Genomic DNA, 13,747 nt, shown 5'->3' with positions numbered 1-13,747 from the left:
TGTGAGAAATTAAATTTCACACATCAATAATCACTTGAATGATAAAACAAAATATTCAATAATTTGATTGAACTAAACAATTATTGTAACTGTAACGTACATGGTGGCGAAAATCCTGCATAGTGTCTTATAGTTTTCTGACCCTCCAAGTTGTTTGTTATTTCTTCTTCCTCTTTCCCTTCCCCTCTCTGCCATTGTTTGAGTGCCCCACTCTTTGTTATGCTCTGGCGATCTAAAGAAGTTTCACTTCAGAATTAATTTATTCTTTTAGGTAGAAGATGTCTTCAGAAAAAGAAAATGAATATTGGAGGAAATACTTAACTTTGTCTTGTCTAAAAAAATTTCTTGGTTACCAAATGCCTCATTACTGTTAGAAACTTGTACTCCAGAATAGTAATTTTACTAGTTTTCTTAGGATAAGTTTAGCCTTTTGATAATAAAAAATTTAATCATGTTTATAAATAACTTTTTTTTTTTACTATAAAAGGAAATAAGTTATTGACCTGTCATTAATGAAAGAAAGCATGTACACTGAGTGCTGCCTACTTTTTAGAGAGCAGCTGGCTTAAAGTTCATTTTCAGTGTTTGATGCTAAACAGTAAGATAATTAATAATTTACTATTGAAATATTAATGAATATCATGTTCTACCACTCATTGTCAATCAAAAGAATAAGCTTGTAGTTTTTACAACTTCATATTAGATACTGTGCATGATACCCATTTTAATTAGTGTCTCTTGAGAAAGTTAGGTACCTTGTTATTTAGACATTGTTTAGATTGGATGGTAGCCAGTAATACAGAAGATACCTTTTTTCAATGGTGGATCCAGCTTCGAAGTTTTGGAAGGGTGGGTGATCAGAGCTTTGTAGATGGCATGGAGTACCTCCAAGTTAAATGAAGGTTCGGGAATTCTGAAAAAATAATAGCCCCTTTAAAGGCTATTTGAACACATTCTTTAAGTCTTCACAAGACATCATCAAAACTATAGTGCCCCATTTTTTTAGAGTATTAAAGCTGAAAAAAAATCAAAACAATACATTTTTAAGAAAAATAATGAATCGACTTCTGTCAGGTGCAGACTGGATAGTGTTTTGTTAGCTATACAGTTTTAATATGTTTTATAGGATTTTCAGGGGTGAAAGGATTGTCCCCATAAGACCACCGTTGCCATCCCTCAAGAAAAAAAAGTCAAAAATACTGAACTGTACAAGACAAACTTAGTATGTAGGACAGTACATTGTGAGCATGCCTATTGTATAGTGAGCTCAAATTTCTTTAAGCTGACTCAAGTTTTTTTTTAACTGAAAGTTTAGAGTACAGAATAAATAAGTAACACAGCTTCTGTGTGCAAGACACATTGTCTGCCTATATTCCCCCTTCCCCCCCCCCCCTCCACATAGATTTGAGATTATGGTCTTTGTTAATATAAATATATATTCAATAAACTATTATGATGAAAAAAAATGAGTAGGAAAGGGTGGGGCGATAGGTCACAACATGACAGCACAGTAAAAGAATGCAGCTCCTATTTGCCAAGTCATTCTGACACAAAGCCAGCATGAACTGCTCATATGCCAGGTAAGGCAGGCAGTAGTGCAAGCAGTGTTAAAGCAGAGAACAAAGAGCTAGCTGATGTCGGGGACGCACCACAATGCCGAAATGCCAAATTGACCACACGCAGACAGCTAGAAAACTGCTGTGTACCACAACGCCAAATTACCACAACGCCGAAATACACTAACGCCGAAAAATGTCACTGCAGGACTGCCACAAAGGTTAGGTTAGGTTAGACTAGGTTAGGTTAGGTTAGGTTAGGTTAGACTAGGTTAGGTTAGGTTAGGTTAGGTTAGACTAGGTTAGGTTATATTATGCTAGGTTAGGTTATATTATGCTAGGTTAGGTTAGGTTAGGTTAGTTAAGGTTAGGTTAGGTTAGGTTAGTTAGGTAAGGTTAGGTTAGGTTAGGTTTGATTGTGGTATTTCAGCATTAAGGTACATTTAAGAAACACACAAATTCATTCAGTTGTTATTTCGGCATTGTGGTACACAGCAGTTTTCTAGCTGTCTGCGTTGTGGTCAATTTTGACATTCAGCGTAATGGTATTTCGGCGTTGTGGTAACGACCCGCTGATGTCTTAATAGACATGCGAATGAGTGCCCATAACTAAGATTTGTCTGTCATGTTTGGCATTATCTACTCTGAGGTTTTATCCTTAAAAGTTGAATGGAAATGGTGATGATGTACTGTGTGTGAATTTCAATGGATGTAGAGGAAGTACAGTGGTCAAGTATTCAATACTTACAAAAAAAACATTAATCAACAAGGTTATTACTCACTTAAAAATAACTGCTCAGGATATCAATAATTATTGATCAATCAATAATGATTAACTAACAATAATTATTACTCACTGTCGAAATACTCACACGATGAAGAAAAACTGTGCGTGTTTACTGTTTCTTCAAACAATTCTGCCTTTTGGAGCACGGCAATCGCTGAATGAAATATGAAAATCATAACAGGTAGTCATATTTCCGCAGGAAATGCAGAACTGTCTCAATGGTGCTGTGTAAGCTGCTGTTTGAACAAGGAGGAAGTGAGCATACTGGTAGAAAATATAAAATTTAAGGCACTCACAACTGACTGTATAGGGTACCTATATCCATTTCTGAAACAAGCACATGCACATACACTGTCTTATTCTTTCGTCCATCTACATATCTATATATCTCTCGGTTCTTTTTTTTTTTTTTTTTGGTTAGGGACTAATCATTGCACAAAGAGGAGAACGAAAACAAGCTCAGCAACGTATATAGCATAGTGCTCTCTTTATATCTCTCTGTTCGTTTCGTATCAGAAATGTTTCACAACAATGTTTCACAAAAACATTGCATTAAAATTCGGCCTTGAATTTTGACTCCCATCGCACCCAAAGAAGTTTCCTTCAAAAACATAACGAGTTATATTAATGTGAATGTGATGGCACAGGCTAAAAGTAATGAAATGAGGAAAATCATGATATAATATGAGCACTTTCACTATAACATACAGCCCTACAGTATGAAAACAAAACACAACATACCAAAATAACACCACCGACACTCGCACCGCGGCCAATCCTTGGCAGTTGAAGGCTCGCTGTTTGAATAGCCACCTGCGCGCACGCACCAGACCAGAGACACACTGCATCGGACCTGGGGAAGGGAGCGGATAATGTCAAACTTAAATGTGGACATACACATTGTTATTTTTTCTTTCTTCCCTTTTATGGACATCACCATCATCATTATGGAAAAAAATATATACTTAAGGTATAAAAATAATTGACAAAAAAAGGTTCATAGGGGAAAAATTTGTAATAAAATACAAAAATTGTTGGAAGACTTTGAATAGTGCTCAATCCATCAGCTGTATTGCCGGAACCTGCTGTAAAAAAGTGTATGATGGATAATGTGCCGTACCAATCGGTAAAAGAAAATAAACCACATTTAGAGTTCGCAGTGGAAACGGAAATGGTAACATGGTTGACTAAGAACAATGTGCCATTCTGTCTTGACATGCAAGAACAATACCTTTTCTGCTTAATGTTACAGTTTGAAAAAAATTAGCTCTCGCCCTTTTAATAAAATTTCCCTGTTAATAATTCTGAATTTATAACTAGCTTAGGAAACTTCTTAACAGAGTTTTACTGTATTATGTAAATTTTCATATAAAGCTTGATTTGTATAGTGTACGGATTTTCCACCCTTTATGCATAAGTTTCAAAATGCTATATCTCATGAATTCGAGTGTGTTTGGTGTAACATATGCAGGTCCATATTCTCTGTAGTTTGCAAGCATTCTTCAGTTTCTAACTGTGTCATGTTAATAACTTCGGGAGAGTTGAAAACAGCTCTAAAAATAACCAGTAAATGTGTAGATTTTAAATATGCAGTTTAAAAAGTTGAACAGTGCAAAAATTAGTGTGAAGCCAAAAATTGCTATGGACATAATATTTGTTCCTCCAAGAATAACATACGTACGTAGTTAAGGGTGTTTGTCCTGCTGCAGGTCATTATTTTATATACACGGTTAATCTTTACTACTTTTTGAGTGGCTGAACTTTCACAAAATGAAATAATATAAATACATATATACACATCATTAAATTTTTGCATAATTAGCTGGCAAAGTTGAATTTTTAACATTTTTGTGCAATATAAATAAATAGAATGAAATGGAATTTTAAACTGGAACTTTTTATGTATGGTCAATTTTACTGGCTGCTAATGTGATATGGTTTAATTTATTTTAAAATAATAGTTTTTTTTACCTAGCCTTTTATGATTTGAAAATGGCTAAATAAAAAAATTAATTTTTTTAAAGAATTTTTAACCATGCCTTGCCTTAGCTCCAGCATTGCCTTTAAACCCAAAAATTTTAAGTTATTTGTTCCATTTGGCTCTCCTTATCCATACTGCACAAAAATGTTAAAAATTCAACTTTGCCAGCTAATTATGCAAAAATTATGTAGGTACCTACTTTATATGTTTGTTAAATTTTTTTGAAGTTTGGCCACTCAATAATTCTACCAAGATTAACCGTGTTAAAAGTAAATTTAAAATAGTGACCTGGAACCATGTTTTTTTTACGAGTAATATGGAATTAAGATGATTTTCAATTGTTCTGTACCAAATTATTTGAAAAGAAAAAAAAAACATTTGTTTAAAAAATTGTTACCAACAAAGAAAGCAGTTTTTATCAGAACATTTCTGTCAGAAGAAACTGATCTGAATCATAAGTTCTATGATCTTATTTTTGTATTTCCACATCATTCTTATGTATTTAGTGTACCATTAGTACAAATTCAATTTTGTTTGTAGTTGACTGCCAACTCTAATAAATCAATATATAGGTTGTCCATAAAAGAATGTCTCAGTTTCAATGGCATACTATAACAGTTTAATTTAGACTATTTACAACAAATAATATATCAAATTGAAGGTAAACTAACCTAGGTTTTTTTATTTTTTTTTTATTTTTTTTTTTACAAATGTTCAATATGTGCACCTTTAGTTATACGGCACGCATCCAACCTAAAGTTTGGTTAACACGTCCGGAGTAATGGAAGCAATCTCCTCTTCAATTCTGTGTCCCAACTGTCAAATCATTAGGTAGCGGTCAAACGTAGACATAAACATAAAGCCCAAGAGCAATAAATCACATGACATTATGTTAGGTGAATGTGGAAACCAGAGAAAAACAGCTATGTCATCTTGACCATTACGACCAATCCAATGGTCAGGGACTTCAATGTTCAACCACTCTCGTACAAAAAGATTCCAATGGGAGGGGCTCCATCCTGTTGCCAAATAAAGTTTACAGGTTCACCCTCTTCTAATTGCCATTTTGCGTAGGTGGCATTGCAAGTGAGAAAACAACAAAGCAGTTCTTGTGCATGCACTTATCTAAAACTGAGGTACTCTTTAATTTTTACCTTGAACCAAAACTCTACAACATACAGTTGATACTATTAAAATTTAAAACTGGAACATTCTTTCATGGACATACTCTATATCCAAATAGGTATAAATATAAACAGAAGTAACCATATAAAATTACAAAATACATGTATAGATCAAAACATAGCCAAAACAAATGCAATGTGTATGTACTGCAATATGTGTAATAGAAAGTGTTCTGTACTTTTAACTTTACTGAAGACTTGAATTATATTGGCCTGTATCATACGCCCTTGCAGTTAATATTTTACAATTTATTGGATGTTTTAAAACTTTTTCTAAGTTTTCATTGTGTTGCAAGTAGATATGATTCTATAATATGGAGTCATGAATTAGTTACCAATGCTTCAGGCACAGTCATTGCATTTTTGTGTCATTATTATTTTTATTTCATTGTAATTTTTATGGATTTTGAATGAGACATGCATTGCTGACTAGAAAATTCATTTTTGTTGTTGATTTTTGCTCTAGATATATTATACAAGTTATTTTCTATTTTTTTTAAAAGCCAGGTATATATTCATAATGAAGCCCGTGGTCCATATATTGTAGACAATAAAATACTAATATTACCATAAATTATTTATCAGGTCATTTCCTGGAGTATCAGTTACTTTATTGTCGGGAAGGTACTACTAGATGCAAATTGAAAAATGTGGAGAGAGTGAATTGTGAATTTTTTTTTCATGAAAATAATATATCTTACATAGCATCTGCAAATAGTTCTCTTGTGTATTTTGTCTCTTTCTTGTTTTATTCATTAAATTTCTAAATATAAGGGTGAGTATTGACAAACTGATAATTTTACAAATTTTTCTCTAGGTTATTTCTGCTATTTGAAAAGTGTGATTTATTATAAGTAGAATGTGAGTTTTATTTTTTATTAATTAATTTTATCCTTATTTTATTTTATTATTTTCTCTAAATATGTAAGGGAAAGTGTCTGAGACTAAAAATAGGGTATTTTATGTCTGTGTCATTAAGTAAGTATCTTACATGTTTTTTTCTTAAGCATCTGTGTTTACATTTTAGTTTTGTCTGTGAAATGTCTGCACATCTCATATAGTTCATCATTTTAAAAATAAAAAATAAAAAAATAAAATTAAGTGCTTATTCTATATTTAGCTCAGTTATTTTGTAACTTTATATTGCATGCATGATTTGGAAATCTATGAAGGAAAAAATTTCATTGTTTAGTGACAAATTCTCTTGTCCGACGTGAGTGACATTTTACCATTCAACATGGTTCCAACACGGTCATGACATGGCCTTTACCATTTTCAGTTCAGTGACTGTTAAAACTGAATATGTGTGCGAGGATTCCAGCTTCATATTTAAAATGAATCTTTTGTGTTAAGGTTGGTTTGATTGGGCTTCTGATTCCGCTCCTCGGGAGTTGTGGTTGAGAGTGGCTCTCAGTGTAAAATGAGTTATGTATCTCCTCGATACCAAATAAATGTTGCAGACAGAAACTAAACATATCAATATTACCATTGAAAAAATATATATATATATAGATATATAATTTATTAAAATATAAGCATTTTGTGAGATCAAATTAAGAAGGGGGACACATTTAATTTTCTTTGAAGGAAAGCATGAAACATTGATGGATTATATTTGAATAGTTGCCATATCAAGAGGCAAAACTATAGGTTTGTTGAATTGGCTGTCCCTTCTAGATCTTTGGTTTCATTCACGTTTGATTTACTGAAAGCAGTATGATGGCGAGCGTTGGTCTGCTGATATCAAAATGCTTCCGGTGTCGTTAGGTCACGGCCTTGCAAATCTTCCGATTAGAAGTTGCAAGGACACACCATAGCTATATTACAAACAAGAGCACCAAACCTAATAAATAGGCTGTTCATTAGATGAAATTTAGATTTTCAAGCTTTATTTCTGGGGAAACGTTTGTAATAGATGAGTATCTAAATATGAATATAGAAATACATATATGTATAATACATGTATAATGAACTTGGAAAGACATCCAACACGTTTCATCTGTCTAACCCAAATAAGTACCATGTTATTTACAAAACTACAGTCGTGGTTTAAAAAAATCAATGTCTCAATATGCTAAATTATTTAAAATTTGATAAAAATATTTTTTTTTTGGGCTATAAAATAATTTGTTTAAATTCTGATAAAATTTTAAGTGGGGGAAAAAAAGTTGGTAATTTTTTTAATATCTTATTCTCCTGTTTGTACAATCTTTGTTTTTAGCTGTAAAGATTATGATTTTATTTTTATGCACACATTTTTTTGTTCCAGAATATCAATGGAAACTGCAGGAATGCCAATCCCTGGGTACCACTACATTGCTCCAAATCATATTGTCAAAGCGCCAATACATTAATCAAAATGAATTTGTTAATGCCGTAAGTTACTCTTCGAGTGTGTTGTTGATTTTAATTTTGTTTCCAGTCACAGTTTTATATTGTTCATAGGGATTTTAGAAGTACATAAAATAATGTGCTTAGTAAAGCATTCTAAATGATGCAGTAAATTGTGTCAACTACTATGCAGGTTTTACTATGAATTTTTGGTTCACCATAAAAATGTGCAACTCATGACATCTGTTTGCACTTGTTATACCATAAATGGAGTTACATTTGTGTGTTAAAGGGAACAAGCCAAAGATGTGATTTTTTTAAATCAAATGAAATTGTTAATTGTTATTAATTTATTTATATATTTATTGATATTATTTTGTTGCTATTGCAATTGTGGAGTATATTTAAGACATTTATGATTGAAAGAATCTCACACTTAAATTTGTTTCTCAAATGCCAAACCATAACTACTGTGAGAGTCATCATGCAATGCAATATTTAGTACAACTATTTTGGCTTGTTATTTATTGTCATATGTGCTAGTTATTGTTATTTTTTATATTTAAATAAAGTAATGTAAATAATTTTTAGGTAATTGTTTTGTTTAATATCTTTTGCCAGTTAGTTAAATGTATTCTTGTCATACTGTTCCCTCAGATTATAAGATACCGTATATAGTGACACTGTGTATAATTAAAATATTTTATGTACAAGACAGTGAATTACTGTTAGTTTTTGTTTGTATGTTCACTTAATAAGTAGATATCAGTTCTTGAATCTTTACAATGGCATTTTCAGAACTCTGTCAAATTTAGTTACATTGCTGCTGTACAAATGCTATTGACGTGTATGTTAGAAACTTTATTCTTAGGGAATCATGGGCCAATGTCAGGTCAACAATATGTGGGACAATACAGTTATTTAGATTAGCAATATATATTTATAGTTTGAGTGAGTAAAATCAAATTTACACTACAATATTGTTGTGACGAAAGTTAGTCAAAGTAATGAAACAATGTTCCCACAGAATATACTCATAACAGTGATAACGTGGCTAATGACGAGGACTGAAGGTTGTGAAACCTGTGGATAGAGAATGTGATCAGGTTAAATCACAAAAAAAAAGAAAAAGATTATTTCCCACAAAATGTGATTCCACTGATATCTTCCATTTTCCAGTTTCAAGAAGCTTCCTTGATTATTAAATAATTAGGTATGTGCCAAATCTAATTTTACCTGTTTTTGTATTACAAAGATAACTGTCCTATTGCATTGCTCATGTGTTTCTTAAGTGGCAGTTTAATCACAGAACTGCATTGCAGTTTTTTGCAGTGTAGCAGTAATAATGACTTTTTTAAATGTGTAAAATAGAAACTTTATTTTGTGTGAAGATTCTTTGTCTAAGATTGTATTATTGTTGTTTTAGTGGAAGAACTATTTATGTATCTTAATAACAGCACTGTAAGCAAAGCCAAGTTTATATTCAGACTGGCAGATCATTGTTGCTGTGATTAGAAATAGCCTCAAGTTTATTGTAATGTAATTTTTTTAAAGTAAAGACATTATTCATGCAATAGAATCTCGGTTTTAAACACTTAACTTTGCAACACGGCTTTGAATTGTTGAAACTACTGGTTTTGTATGTGGGAAACACTGTATGGATGGACAATTCAAGTAATGTGTACAAATTTCTGTGATTTTAAAGTGTTTCAGTTTAAAACCGAGATTTTATATCAGTACATACTTGTATCGTTCAAATGCGGAATGATTGTGTAAGTGGACTTTTACAATTAATGAAGTATTGTGTGTAGATAGGTACCCTGTTTAAACTAACATTTTAACCCTTAAGTTGTGTCACAACAGGTAGACTTGATATGACTATGTCTCTTAGGTAAGCTCTCACAGTCTGGTAACGAGAATGTAAGGAAAACTTTGCAGTTTGTAATGAAATGTAGAGACAATTTTCTTTTGCTCCAGTTATGACTGTGCAAAACATTCTGAATCTATTGTTGGTTCAATGTTACACCAAACACAGTCTGATACAGAGACTTAATCATGAAAATGTCACCTAAATAAACTTTAATGGACACAATTTGTTAAAGCATCATCATATTTGTTTCTATAACATATCTATTAAGCAGTATTTTTCATACCAAACATTTTCTAATGTACATCCACACGAGAAGTTTTTTTTGCAAACATGTTATTACATTCACTTCAAGTATCAAAATCTGACATATCTATTCTATTTGAAAATATCATTTTTATATACTTCCATATCATACACTGTCGTACAATAAACAACTTCACTCTGGCAACTATTAGAAGTAGTGAGTTCAAAAAGTAAATCTTGAATCATATCAGGTAATTTGTAGTGCATGAAGGGGAAGTTGAATAGCATATCAGAATTTTAGCATCCAGCTCACTGCTATAAGTTGAAATTAATGCTGTTGCAGGTAAAACACGGGACAATCCGTTAGTTGCTTTGTGCATGTAAAAGTTGTTGATACATGTGAGAGAATACTTTGTAATACTATAATAAAGAGAATGAATGTTAATATAAATGTATACTTTGTTGTGTTGTTAGCTGAAGAGATTGTTTTAATATATTTCTTTCAAATTTTTAGAATAAGCATTAAGATTGTGGCATTGGATTGCTGATTCAGCCGCACTGTGTTATCTAATTTTCTGTGACGTATGAAAACAAAGTAGGTAGGCTCTTCACATTTTGACTACAAGCCAAAAGTGTAATTTCATATCTAAAAGAAATTTGTCCTCAATATGTGTGAATATATTTTGGAGATCATAACATATAATAACTTGTATCTGGCATTCAAGTATATTATTTGATAATGCTAAAATATTTTTCGCATTGAACCCAGATTTTTTAGCCCATTTCTCCTGCCTGTACTCTTTGCCAAACTACACTCGATTGTAACACATGTGAATGCCAATAAGCTTGTAAAGATGATATTGATAATCTGCAATCATTAAGAACATTATTCGCTGGATGACCACGTTGCAGTATACGTTTTAAAAATTGCAGACATAATTTATTCATATCTCCTTGTTTAATCTTTAATTTTTGAATATCATTAATACATTCTAAATTTCTCTTGTATTCGTAAGTTACAGTTTATGATTTTTTTGCATGTATAGTTACCATATTTAAAAATTTCCTGAATGCCAGCAGTAATGTTTTTTTTTAAACTAATCAATGTTTATAATTTAATTTTATTTCTATGGCAGAAAATTACCACCTTTTGTGTGTGAATTCTCCCTTTTTGTACTATTTTGTACTTGAAATTAAAAAAAAAACTGTAATATTTCTCCATTGGGACCTGAATTTTCATCTCCAGATGAGGGAGTCTCAGGTGTTCACCTTGTGCGACTCTTTTTAATGCTTAGCTAATTGCTTTTGCTTGCAGCACTTGCAAGCAGCGGAACTCTGCACAGTGTTTGGCAGTTTAGGATCACTGTAACTTAGAAGTTTAAGGTCAGTTATAATACGCAAACACAGCAGCTGTAAGTAACCAATTAGCTTTTGAAGAAGTGTTCTTTCGTGGAAGCTTTTAAACAATTTTTACTTTATTTCGGTACGTCTTTTTTACTTTTCTTGAATCTCGAAATAAAAAAAAAGCATATCCAATTGATGAATGCCATATGATTTGTATTTAATGTAACTGTGTATGTTTGGAACCTGTGCATACACATTAAGTAACTTTCTTTGTTGCCAGAATAAATAGGTGTCCTCTTTCTAGCAAAAGATTTTGTCCCTAGATAATTACTACACATTTACTAATGAAATTAACTTCCCGCGCATTGCAACGTTTCCATTTTCAAATAAGACTTTACATTTATGAGGTCTGGAATGTTTCTAGACTCTTGCACTCTTTCACTTGTTATTGATGTTTTGGTTTCTGACTTGTCAAGTGAATAACTAACAGCTTTTTTCACACTTATACCATTACTGTACTAAGAAATAAAGTAACTGTTGGCTGTGGGTCATATGTATTAAAATAAATATCACTTTGTAATCATTAAAATAAAAAAAAATTTAATCCATATCTTAAAACATAATTACTCTTGTAGGCCCTGTGTAGTACAATAGTATAGAAGTTTCTTTCACTGAATAAGAGGTGAAACAATTCAGTAGAGTTATGTATGGTTAGCCTTTTTTTTTGATAGACTTAACGTAAGGAAAGTTGTATTACGAGTGAAATTTGGCAACCTTGGTGAAGTAGACAAACCATCCCTCTGTCCTCCCATCTTGAGACTGTCCCTAAAAAAAACAGAGTGTCTTAATGCCACCGTGATGTGACCTGAAACCTGTGGATCTGCCTGACGTCATGATGCGTTCCCTTCTCACAGTCATTGCATGATGCCCGACGCCCGATTGCAGCTCCTTCCCTCCCGACCTCGGGTGTGAATCATCGTTAGCCACCAACCCGAAATTATTCCAGCAAAAAAAAAATATATATGCTCAGAGCAATAATTAGATATCTGGACTTCGTTGCATTTTCAGTCGATGCAACTGAAGAGAGGCATATTTACTGGAGCACAGGGGCCTTAAAAATGTGAAGTTTTTTTATTCAATTCCTTTTCTTTCCTTTCCACTGTAAGTAAGCCCAAAGAAACAAAATCTTGTATATGCAAGGCAATCAAATAATTAATGTTTTTATTACTAATAGATTTTTCTTCAAAATGAAAAAAAAAAGAATATATATACATGTATATTTTAAAAAAAATGTTTAATCATGTTAATACTTTATTAAGAATATAAAATAATGTTTGTAAACTAAAATAGACCTCGTTTAAAAATTCTTTTTCTAGACTTTGAAATGTTTGTGTTATAAGTGGAGTATTATATTTGAGCAGCATAAATAAGGAATCTTAATAGACACTGCAAACAATATCTCATTCAACAGTGTGTGATAATAACTGGGATAACAATGCATGGCGATTGTTTAGTTTGCCGATTTTTGCTGGTGTAAGACTTTTTTGAGAATTGTATTTGTGTATGTATGGGTTTTATATTGAGTGTTAATATACATACATTCCGGTTATCATTATTTAATATACCATGTTTTGCTATCGTCTGATACACCTGGACGTGTTCTTTGTACAGAAAAATAGTTTTATTTGTAAATAAGTCTAACATATACGTAATATTTTGTATTTTTAGCTTTTTCATAGTTCTAAATCTGCCTCTGTGTGTGATTTTATACAATTTATAAATTATTTTTACAAAAAAAATTTGAAAATTTAGGCTTTTGGTTTGGAATGTTGATAATATGAAAAGATTAAATTCATCAGTGTGAGTAATTTACATCTCCAAAGTGTAATGATGACTAATGAGAAAGTGTTAAGTCTATTCATATTAGAAAGTGAAGACCCTTTTTTTTCTTCTGTTAAGTAAAGTGTGAGGTAAAATGTGGTTTAAAATGAATTTTTTGTCTGTAATCATACACCTGTATTATTTTAAACGCAAGGACAGTTAGAAATGTGTATTTGTAGGTGAGGCACCATTTATAGATGATGTAGGTTTCAGATTGGCTAAGGAATTATTTGGTAATGAATTACTACTTATGTGTAAAAGATGTTTTGAAACCATACTTTGAAAAGTGCTTCTTCGTACATTATTTTCAAAACATATATATATAAAAAAAACTGCAGCTGAACTTACCGATTGAGCTTGTCGTCAGGATTTGGTTATATTTTCATCAGAATTAGGTTATGTTGCCCCTTCCGAGCCTTTCTATACTTACCTTGTTAATTATAAACAATTGGAAGACACTATTAAACATACAACCTAATTGCATAGCGAAATAGTAAGTGGCAGACATTACAAAACTGTTATTATTTATGTGGCTGTAGCATATTCAAGGGGACTCCTTCCCCCTACCCT

The 13,747-nt window shown here is 31.9% G+C and overlaps 1 protein-coding gene across 3 annotated transcripts in view; it reads left to right on the top strand.

The window, feature by feature from the left end:
• Positions 1-11,049, top strand: part of LOC134533152 (poly(rC)-binding protein 3) — a 162,101-nt gene extending 151,052 nt beyond the window's left edge. For all 3 annotated transcript variants that reach the window (XM_063370479.1, XM_063370478.1, XM_063370480.1), the window contains exon 10: positions 7,778-11,049. In XM_063370479.1, the coding sequence (XP_063226549.1) occupies positions 7,778-7,862 (85 nt within the window). In that variant the 3' untranslated portion in view covers positions 7,863-11,049. The remainder of the gene's footprint in view (positions 1-7,777) is intronic.
• Positions 11,050-13,747: the final 2,698 nt, after the last annotated feature.

The sequence above is a fragment of the Bacillus rossius genome, chromosome 6 (assembly GCF_032445375.1).
Source record: "Bacillus rossius redtenbacheri isolate Brsri chromosome 6, Brsri_v3, whole genome shotgun sequence".
Lineage (NCBI taxonomy): Eukaryota > Metazoa > Arthropoda > Insecta > Phasmatodea > Bacillidae > Bacillus > Bacillus rossius.
Note: the sequence above shows the minus strand (reverse complement) of the source record. Positions and strands in the feature narration are given on the sequence as shown.